The sequence below is a fragment of the Nematolebias whitei genome, chromosome 5 (assembly GCF_014905685.2).
Source record: "Nematolebias whitei isolate Nwh7 chromosome 5, NemWhi1, whole genome shotgun sequence".
Classification (NCBI taxonomy): domain Eukaryota; kingdom Metazoa; phylum Chordata; class Actinopteri; order Cyprinodontiformes; family Rivulidae; genus Nematolebias; species Nematolebias whitei.
The window spans coordinates 4079973-4091285 of NC_056502.1; the positions used below are offsets into that span (position 1 = coordinate 4079973).

General features: G+C 49.2%; 1 protein-coding gene across 1 annotated transcript in view; it reads left to right on the forward strand.

Moving 5' to 3' along the window:
• The window catches only part of LOC119409233 (DNA-binding protein SATB1), a 72011-nt gene extending 61771 nt beyond the window's left edge, over window positions 1-10240 (forward strand). The window contains exons 11-12 of the mRNA XM_037676078.1: window positions 4958-5164; window positions 8452-10240. Of these exons, the coding sequence (XP_037532006.1) occupies window positions 4958-5164; window positions 8452-9063 (819 nt within the window). The 3' untranslated portion in view covers window positions 9064-10240. The remainder of the gene's footprint in view (window positions 1-4957; window positions 5165-8451) is intronic.
• Window positions 10241-11313: the final 1073 nt, after the last annotated feature.

The window sequence follows — 11313 nt, forward strand, 5'->3', positions numbered from 1 at the left end:
GACTGTCTCTCTGACTCTGACTGTCTCTCTGACTCTGACTGTCTCTCTGACTCTGTCTCTCTCTCTCTTCCCGTCTCGCTGCCTGTTCTGTGGAAACGATGCAATTAGACAAAAATCTGCTGACCGTCCTCGGAGTTCACCGCTGCTCCGTCACAAACAACAAGTTCATCTTTCTCAGTTTTTAGTTTGGACCCGTGAGCTGTTCTGATCAAAGGCAGGAGGTGAGGACGAAACATTCACACGTGTAAACTAATAAAGTCGTTTATTTCATCAAATGGACTTCCTGGCGTTGAGATGGAGTTCACGTCGCGCCTTTGTTTGATTGGCTCTGCTGCTTTGGGTTTAATCCTGCTGGTTTGGGGAGTGTTTGAATTGGATTACTCCAGCGTTGGGCTTGGGTACTGTTTCTCTGGCTTCGACAAGATGGTGTGCGGTGAGTGTGTGTGTGTGTGTGTGTGTGTGTGTTCGTTCTTCAATACCGAATCAGCTGAAACCACAGACAGCCCAATCGGAGCGCCGTCCAAATCCCTCTGCATGCAAATTAAAAACGCAACAATAAACGTGGCAAAGGAACAAGGTGGGCACGCAGGCTTTATGGCCCCCTCTGCTCGCCCCCCACCCACCTCTCCCTTCCTCCCTCCCCTCTTTATGTCTCCCCCCCCACCTCATCTTCCTCCAAAAGCCCTCCTGGGTTTGATGTGGCTTATGGGAGGAGTTGGAACAGGGGACGACCAAACTGCTGAGTTATCTCTTGTATGCAGTGTGGCGTGTGTGTGTGTGTGTGTGTGTGTGACCGTCATCACGGTGTAATCCTGTGGAAATGAAAGGTGCTGCCGCGCACTGGCCGGGAGATAACAGCGCCGCTCTGTCGCGCTGCCAGGACGCACCACCCGGCTGAGAGAGCATCCCTCCGTAAAACACACACACCTCTGTGCGTTCTCGGTCCGGCCGTCCTCCTTGTTCTTTTTACGTCTCTCCTCTCCTGCAGCTTCATCACGTTATTTCCCGTCTTCCTCAGGTGGTGAAGTGGACGTGTCGGACCACGTCAGCGAGCCTCTGAAGAGTCCCTCTGTCTCAAACTAACTCCTCCGTCATCGTCGCCGCGGTTACTCGTATAAATCTGCTGAAGTCAAACAACTCTTTCTATTCAAATCTAAATACCGGGTTGGATGTTGAGAAGTAGTTGTGGCTGCTTGGGTCAAACCTGTATGTGACGTGCTGTGAACGACTCTCAGCTACTACCACACCAAGCTTTAGCTCGGCGCCTTTAAGATTCTCCGAGTCACAGACATGTTTGTTCTGCAGGAAGAAAAGGCTGAACTTGATTTAAAAGAGGGTGAAGATGATGGACGGGCAGAATTTGTTCCGAGTTTCATATTAATGGGTCATGAGATATTTTTCAGTTCAGTTTATTTCTAAAGCTCCAAGTCACAACAGAAGTCGTCTCAGGGCCTGAACAGAAACATTCATTTATAAAAATAATAATTTAACTTTATTTATCTGAGGAGCAGCTTTGAGTTTAACTCCATCACTGAACTCTCATCTTGAACAAGCATGAAGGCGACAGTGGAAAGAAAAACTCCCTCATGAGGAAGAAACCTTTAGCAGAACCAGGATCAGGACAAGCGTCCATCTTCTTCAACCGGCTGGGTTTGGTAAGAACAGATACACAATGGCAGGTTAAGATAGAAATAATCCATCCATCCATCCATTTTCTTCCGCTTATCCGGGGTCGGGTCGCGGGGGTAGCAGCCTAAGTAGGGAGGCCCAGACTTCCCTCTCCCCAGCCACTTGGGCCAGCTCTTCCGGGGGAATCCCGAGGCGTTCCCAGGCCAGCCGAGAAACGTAGTCCCTCCAGCGTGTCCTGGGTCTTCCCCTGGGCCTCCTTCCGGTGGGACGTGTCCGGAACACCTCACCAGGGAGGCGTCCAGAAGGCATCCTAAACAGATGCCCAAGCCACCTCAACTGGCTCCTCTCGATGTGGAGAAGCAGCGGCTCTACTCCGAGTCCCTCCCGGATGATCGAGCTTCTCACCCTGTCTCTAAGGGAGAGCCCAGACACCCTGCGGAGAAAACTCATTTCGGCCGCTTGTATCCGAGATCTCATTCTTTCGGTCACAACCCAAAGCTCGTGACCATAGATGAGGGTGGGAACGTAGATCGATCGGTAAATTGAGAGCTTCGCCTTTTGACTCAGCTCTCTCTTCACCACGACAGACCTGTACAGCGCCCGCTTCACTGCAGACGCTGCACCTATCCGCCTATCGATCTCACGCTCCATTTTTCCCTCATTCGTGAACAAGACCCCAAGATACTTGAACTCCTCCACTTGGGGTAGGACCTCCTCCCTGACCCAGAGAGGGCACTCTACCCTTTTCCGGCTCAAGACCATGGCCTCGGATTTGGAGGAACTGATCTTCATCCCGGCCGCATCGCATTCGGCTGCGAACCGCTCCAGCGAAAGCTGTAGATCACGATCTGATGAAGCCAATAAGACTACATCATCTGCAAAAAGCAGAGACGCAATTCTGAGGCCACCAAAACGGATCCCCTCAACACCTTGGCTGCGCCTAGAAATTCTGTCCATAAAAGTTATGAACAGAATCGGTGACAAAGGGCAACCTTGGCGGAGTCCAACTCTCACCGGGAACAAGCCCGACTTACTGCCGGCGATGCGGACCAGGCTCATGTTTCGTGCCTCTATTGTCGAGGCGGCTTACCAGAGCTGCGGCCGCAAGGTTGTCGGTGCCTGTCGGGGCGGCAACCCTCGAACCCGATGGTGGACACCGTCGGTGAGGGATGCTGTCAGGCTGAAGAAGGAGTCCTATCGGGCCTTTTTGGCCTGTGGGACCCTGGAAGCAGCTGATGGGTACCGGCAGTCCAAGCGACATGCGGCTCGGGTGGTTGCTGAGGCAAAAACTCGGGCATGGGAGGAGTTCGGAGAGGCCATGGAGAACGACTTCCGCACGGCTTCGAGACGTTTCTGGTCCACCATCCGGCGTCTCAGGGGGGGGAAGCGGTATGCCACCAACACTGTTTATAGTGGGGGTGGTTTGCTGCTGACCTCAACTCGGGATGTTGTGGGTCGGTGGGCGGAATACTTTGAAGACCTCCTCAATCCCACCGGCACGTCTTCCACTGAGGAAGCGGAGCCTGGGGACTCTGGGTCGGGCCCTCCAATCTCTGGTGCTGAGGTCACCGAGGTGGTTAAAAAGCTCCTCGGTGGCAGGGCCCCAGGGGTGGATGAGATCCGCCCAGAGTTCCTTAAGGCTCTGGATGTTGTAGGGTTGTGTTGGCTTACGCGACTCTGCAATGTTGCGTGGACATCGGGGGAAGTTCCCCTGGATTGGCAGACCGGGGTGGTGGTCCCCCTATTCAAAAAGGGGGACCGTAGAGTGTGTTCCAACTACAGGGGAATCACGCTCTTAAGCCTCCCTGGTAAGGTCTATTCGGGGGTTCTGGAGAGGAGGGTCCGTCGGATAGTCGAACCTCGGATTCAGGAGGAACAGTGCGGTTTTCGTCCTGGCCGTGGAACACTGGACCAGCTCTACACTCTCAGCAGGGTCCTGGAGGGTGCGTGGGAGTTTGCCCAACCAGTCTACATGTGCTTTGTGGACTTGGAGAAGGCTTTCGACCGCGTCCCTCGGGGGGCCCTGTGGGGGGTACTCTGGGAGTATGGGGTACCAGGCCCTTTGATACGGGCTGTTAGGTCCCTGTATGACAGGTGTCAGAGCCTGATAGAAATAATATCAAATGAAAACTATTCAATTTTAACAATTCATTTAAGGAAATTAGGTCAATTTGACCTCTAGTAGTCTAATCCTATAGCAGCATAAGATGCCAACCCTAACTATAGGATTTATCTAAAAGTAAAGTCTTAAACTGGACAATGTGTCAGCCTCACGGACAGAAACTGGAAGTTGGTTCCACAAGAGAGGAGCCTGAGAACTGAAAGATCTTCCTCCCATTCTGCTTCTGGAAACTCTAGGAACCACAAGTAAACCTGCAGTCTGAGAGTGAAGTGCTCTGTTAGTAAAATATGGAACAACAAGATCTGTAATATAAGATGGAGCTAGGTTGTTGAGGGCTTTGTAGGTTAGAAGTAAGATTTTGAATTCTATTCTGGATTTGACAGGGAGCCAATGGAGAGAAGCTAAAACTGGAGAGATATGATCTCTCCCAGTAACTCCAGTTAAGAATCTGGCAGCAGCATTTTGGATCAACTGAAGACGTTTTAAAGAAGTATTTGTACACCCAGATAATAAACCGTTGCAATAGTCCAGTCTAGACGTGACAAATGCATGGACCAGTTCTTCTGCATCATCTTTAGATCAGATGTTTCTAATGTTCTAATTTTGCTAACAGAGTTGATTCCAGTGTATTTTGATCCCGAGTGCTCCGAGTACCTCACCGTTTGTTCAGGCTGTGGTTCTGCCTGTTCTGTGTTTCGTGGCCCTCTGCTGGATCATTTCAAGCACACTTTCCTCCCAGAGGTGCTCCGTGTGTGTCGTCACGTTTAATCGTGGCCTCCCGCTGCGCTGCTTGACCTCGAGTGGTTCATGTTGTCGTCCAGACTCGTCTGCTTCGAGTCGACTCCACTTCTGGAAAAAGTTAATTTTTTCTCAGAAACGTTTCAGATTCTCTTCGATCGTCTGAACTTCATGGATAAATTCAGGCGCAGGTTTCCTTGAAGAGGTGCACAACTCACCGTCGTTTTGTGCCACGCTCGGCGCGTGCGATGTGAACAACTCTCAGCTACTACCACATCACACTGTATCTGTTAAATATGATGGACGTTGTGTTTGTTGAAATAAAACCGGACACGAGCTCCGGCACGATGGCTCCACTTCCAGCAGGTGAAGACGTCGAAGTTCGGCTGTTTGAGGAGTTTCTGTTCAAACGTAAACATGGACTGAAGCTTCCTGTTTTTGTTTGTTTGTTTGTTTGTTTATATGAAGGGCTGGCTCTGCGAGCTGCTGCGCTGGAAGGAGGATCCGTCTCCGGAGAACCGGACTCTCTGGGAGAACCTCTCCATGATCCGGCGCTTCCTGAGCCTCCCGCAGACCGAGCGCGACGCCATCTACGAGCAGGAGAGCAGCGCCAGCCAGCAGCACCACAGCGAGCGGCCCACGCACCTGATTCACGTCCCCACCGAGCAGCTGCAGGTGAGCGCCCGGCGTCCTCGGGTCCAAACGGGTCAGAACTTAATACGCTGGAAAAATACACGAAAAATTACCACAAATGCATAAAAACACAGCTTCTGTACTGGATTACATTTCTATTCTCACCAATTTACCTGAAATGTTGCAGAGATGAGAAGATGGGTAATAATGTTTGTGCCAGTCTTTGTGACTGTCTGTTAGCAAAATAACTCATGAACCACAGGATAGATTTTAATCACTTTCAGGTTTTCATTGTTTGACGTGCTTCAAAGTCTCCTTAACCTTTGGAGTCAACCTGGTGCAAGATGGCCGCCACAGCCAACTGACTTCAGGAAACAAAAAAATATCTAAAATTCAGTTGATTTTACAGACGTTGAGCTAAAATTTGGTGTGGTAGTAGCTGAGAGTCATTCACAATGTGTGACTTCTTGAAATAATGAAAAATAATTTTAGTTTAAAACAAAACGCATTCCTTCGAGAACTGCTTGACTTTTAATTTGGTAAATGGTTTATCTAATTGGAGAAAATGGAACTTTTTCAAACTTCCAATAAAAATTAAACCTATTTGCATCTGAATGAATTTTTACAAGAAGACAAAACCAATAAAACTCAAACAAATCACCATTTGTGTCCTTTTCTGCGTTTTCCACTAATATTCCAGGAAAACAAATAAACAAGTCTTCAGATTTATAATAAACTCGTGTAAATTAGAACCACAGCGACGCTTCAGAGTTGCTTCTTCTCAGCGAAAGCTGTTTTCAAAGATCTCATCAGGCTGAACTTATTTACCGGAGCTGCGTTCTACGAGACATCTGGCGTATGAATTGCAAATAACACAAAGGCTCCGTTAACGGCAGAAACATCTTAATGAAGTACAATAATACTCCGATTAAAAGTCCGCGCCACAGCTGAGCGCCTCACGCCTTGTTTGGCTCCTTGGATACACGGCCAGCCGTTTCACAAAGACTCCGCTTCACTGGAATTAAATAATTTAATCACATTTGTGCTGCAGATCCGTTTCGGCGGCAGATGAAATCCAAGAGTTTTCTACAAACAGAACCGGTTTTCAGATTGATAAAACGAGATTATTGCTGGATTAATGGTGCGGATCTGCACTGTCCATAAAAGACCAGTGTTTAAATACTTTGTGCCGCTCGTTCACCAACGTGACGCCGCAGCCACATCGGCTCACATTTGCTCGACGGGAACCATCAGGACTCCGTGGATGGGGTTCGTAAAAACCGTCTCTGGGCTCGTCCGTGCAGAGAGCTGCTTATGAAGCGCCATCGACAGCCTCTGGCTCAGATATGGGAATAAAAGAGCAGCCATTTTGTAAGGGGTCAACAGGGACCACGAGTCGCCCACTTGTCCACACACACACACACACACACAGCAGTGCGTCGTGTTTACACTAACGGGGCTGCGGCTAATCAGCCGAGCCATCGCAGCGCGGGCCGGCCTCGGGGAGCCGCTTCGCTCCCGTGTCTCTGCTGCTTCCACCCCGACGAGACGCACGATCTGCCATCGCCAGAAACACGAAGGGAAACGACACGTGAGAGACTTCTTCGAGGGAAACCTTCAACCAGGTGCTCGTTTCCAGATCAGCTGATCCGATGAAACGTTTCTGTAAAGATTAAGTTGGGTCATGTGGGGGTGGCTTTCTGGGTAAAACTGATAAATAGTTAACATCTTACCTGTTGTAGAAGAGCTACAGCTGGTCTGAACAAAGCTAAGACCAAAGTGGATCATTTTCTCTGCATGACGCAATCAGTTGGACAAAAATATGATGTTTGGTTTGGCCAGACGGGAGCCTGGATGAGGAGGTGCTTCCTGTCACCGCTGGATGAGCAGGGGGTGCTTCCCGTCACCGCTGGATGAGCAGGAGGTGCTTCCCGTCACCGCTGGATGAGCAGGAGGTGCTTCCCGTCACCGCTGGATGAGCAGTACAAATAACTACAAATCAGTCAATTTTACGGCTAATGAGCTCAAGTTAAGTGTAGAGGCAGCTGAGAGTCATCCTGAACACATAATCCAAGAGCCACAGGTGAGATTACCTGAGCTGAGACCAGCTGGTGAACAAAGACCATGAGGAGGTCTCCAGGAGCTTTGCTGCTGCCTCGTCTCATCGGTTCCACCTCACATGGCATCAGTTGAGGTTCTCCAGTAGACAGGAATGACCTGTGCAGCAAAACTACATCTGGACCTCCACTTCCTGTCTCATTGTGTTGAGTGACAGGTGTTTTTTGATGGTCCCTGGTATGGAGGCTCCAGAAGTAGTTCCACGGACCATCGATGAGGTCCAGACCTTCCGAACTTTACTGGCCGATGTTTGGATCAGCTGAGCTGGACGGCGCCACAAGAAATGAGCTCATTGGCAGAGATATCAGGGATGATGGTGCAGCGTGGCTACACCCGGACACTGCCGGGATAATCTAACCAAGTGGAAGTTTGATTATAGAGCGAGACAACAGGTGGAGCGGCTCCAACACAATGACCTGTTAAGATCCCGCCCACAGAGCGCGGAATCGAGCGGCAAGTCACCTGAGAAGAACCGAGAAGACGAGTGGAGCCGCACTCATCAACGATGAAGCAGCTTTATGTAGTTTTCAACTGAGAGTCACGGAGGCGTACGTCTGATCTAAATAAAGGTTGATTGATTGATTGATTGATTGATCCATCGAGTTCAAAAAGTGAGCCACAAATTCTCTCGATACAGTTTCCGATGCGTCTCCAACTCGTCTCAAAGCTGTTTGGAGTTCTCCTCAGACAGAAACGTGGTCTGAAATCTAAAAACATAAATAGCAAAGGCTGAAAAACGGCCTTCGTTTTAAAGGAGCAAATTAATCCATAAATCTGGGGGGGGGGGGGTCGAGGTGGGTACGAGGTGGACAACAGAATAATGTGCACAGCCAAGAATGCAGTTTACAAAAGTAAGCTCTGATTTTCAAAACGCAGCTTGAAGCCTCGCTGACAGAAACGTCAGAATAATCCGGCTAATCTGAGCAGCTCAGTGAAGTTCTGCCCCTCCGTTTGTGCAGGATGTGCGAACCAGTGGGGGGCATTCCTTCAAGGAGGCCAGAATAATCTGGAGATGCTTTTCCTCTAAAATCCAGAATAATCTGGAGATGTTTTTCCTCTAAAATCCAGAATAATCTGGAAACACTTTTCCTCTAAAATCCAGAATAATCTGGAGACACTTTTCCTCTAAAATCCAGCATAATCTGGAGAAACATTCCCACTGAAGTCCAGATTATCTGCTAACCTCTGCTCTCCTGTTTTCTCCTCCACAGTCTCAGCAGACTCAGATGCAGCAGCACCAACCCTCCCTGTCCCTCCACCCCTCCCAGCCTCTTCTGTCCCAGCAGCCCCTGCAGCTGCAGCAGCCGACCCCCGGCCCCCGGCTGCCGCCCCGCCAGCCCTCCACCGCCTGCCCGGCTGAACTGGAGGACGAGGGTGGCCGCGTGAAGTCCCGCGGCAGCGGGGGGAAGATCTCCCTGGAGGCCCTGGGGATCCTGCAGAGCTTCATCCAGGACGTGGGCCTGTACCCCGACGAGGAGGCCATCCACACCCTGTCGGCCCAGCTGGACCTACCCAAGCTCACCATCATCAAGTTCTTCCAGAACCAGCGCTTCTACGTCAACCACCCGGCCAAGGCGCCCAAAGAGCCGAGCAGCAACAACGGCAGCAGCAGCAACACGGCGGCCAACAGCAGCAGCAGCAGCAGCAGGAGCAGCCCCGCCTTCGACGAGGAGCTGACGGACTTCAGGGAGAGCGGGGAGCTGCTGAAGGAGCTGGACGAGAGCACGCAGACCAACAGCACCATCTTCTCCATCAAGATGGAGGAGCAGCTGAGCCGAGGAGCCGAGGCTCAGGCCGAGTCGGAGCACGAGGTCAAAGAGTAGACTCCTCCCCCCACGCAGATTCATAAAGAATAGACTCCTCCCCCCACGCAGATTCAATCATGGACTGTGAGGTTCTGCTGCAGAACCCGACTGAAGGCTGCAGAACCGCTCAGACTGAAGAGCAGCGGGGTTCTGACGGCGCCTGAAGGAGGCGTGAGGCGTTCACACACTGGAAAACGTTTCGGACGTTCTACTTTTTGAATTTTGTAAAACTTGTAAAGACTCATGCATCATTTTAATAATCTGCACAAAATAAAAGTTCTTGTAAGTTTGTTGCCGTGGAAACGTTGCTGGCTGCACTCGATGTACGTTGTTTTACACTGACTTCTGTTGTCGAGCTACTGATTCTGTTCAGAAAGAAAAAAAAAAAAAATCCCCGGGAGTTTGATCGTCGTCCTGTAATGTTCAACTGGAGTTCGTTTTTTTAATTTTCAAACGGCGAATGAAATCGAGGACCAAGCGGTTGTGAAGGCCTTAACGTGAGGTTCAGAGTCTGGATCCTGCTGGAGGACGAGTCCAGAGCGTCTCACAGAACAGCTCAGTCTCTACTTATTACCCGTTAGGGAAGATATATAATATAAATATATATAGACATTATATTGTAACTGTAAAAAAAAAAGAAACTATGCCAACAAATGCCTTGTACGATACGGCACTGCCGGTGTTAGATTATTTTGCAGAACTTCCGTCACTGTAACTGAATCGCCACACGTACAAATGTGAATTAAACTGTTTATGTTGTCCGACATTATTTATTTCATGTAATTAGTCTCGATTGTTTAAACTTTGTCACAACTTTTTTTTTCTTTTAATCCCTCCTGTTTTTGTTCTATTTATAAATGTGATTCGAATGGGCAGTAAAAACAAAAAGTGTCTTAAACGTCTTCAGTGGAGAAATGTGCTTTAAATCGCGCTACGAGCTTCACAATTATTGTCGTATGCAATTTTTACTATCATGCAAATAAGCTGAGGTGGAAACGACTGACCTGCAGAAGAGCTGGGGGGGGGGGGGACATATGCAATCTGTGATGTCGGCGACGCGTCTTCCTTTGGTTAACGACCCGCTTCAGAAAGTGTAAAAAAAACTCCTGTACAGTCTTTCTTTTTTTACATCGCTCGCCTCGATGAGAGCTCCGGTTATTTTGTTACGACTGTTTTTCTAAGTGTTCCTCGGTTCCTCTGCAGAAATGCTCCGACTAGAAGTGGTTGTTCATTAAACTGTTTGTATTGTTCCTCACCTTTCTTGGCATTGACTCGAGCGGCGGAGTTCGGACGATGTGACGTGTTTTTGCAGCCGGGCGTGTGTGTGTGTGCGCGTGCGTGTGTGTGGTTTGTAATAACTGTAAATATCACATCCTATGAGTCACTGATTGTTTATTATTTGTAAATATATTTGAAGTTTGTGAGCGCGTGCCTCTTTGAGCGCCTGTACCTGCAGCGCCGCTTCTGCAACACCTGTCAAAACTGAAATCAATAAAGTGGGAGGTGTGAACACCTGGAGCGAGGAGTTCAGATGTTACGCACACACACACACACGGCGCAGGTGTCCTGACCTCACCGTGACCTCACCTGTTAGACAATCGTCTCTTTGTGATTCTGAAAAAGACAAAGTGGAAGCGTGTTGAAGCGACTCGCACCTGTCAGACGCTCCGAGGTGATGATCGGAGGACAGCGGGGTGAAAACACGACGCGGCGCCGTTCAGCTCCACTTCTGCGTCTTGTGTTTTGTTCTGCGTTCAGACGAGTTCGAGACTGACAGAGGTGCCAACAAACCTCAGCAGCTGCAGCGTTTTATCATTATCGCCGTTTTCACCACGATCCGACTAAAAGTTTTCACCCCCAGGACGGGTTCTGGTGTTACGGGGCGGGGGCAACCACACTCTGTTTAATACTGATTAAAGATGTAAATTAACCTCGAGTTATCAATTTAATTTCATGTTTACAACATATCAAATAAAAACAGCTGATTGAAGAAAATACACCAGAAGTGTATTTTAACACGTCTTTACTTCTGCTGCTGCAAAAATGACGGTTTTTATGTCAGACCAGATCAAATCAATGATCAGCTCTTGTAAAACGAGAACAAAAGCAAAGTGTACAAAGGAAGAAGATGAGATCTTGTGCTCTCAATCCGATCTTGAGTTTTTAATCTGGATTATCTGGTAGAAACCGACCGGTCGACCTCGGTTCTGGTCGTTAACGCGATGACTTGGATACAAGACGTTTAAATCCTTCAGCGTCATCAGTAAA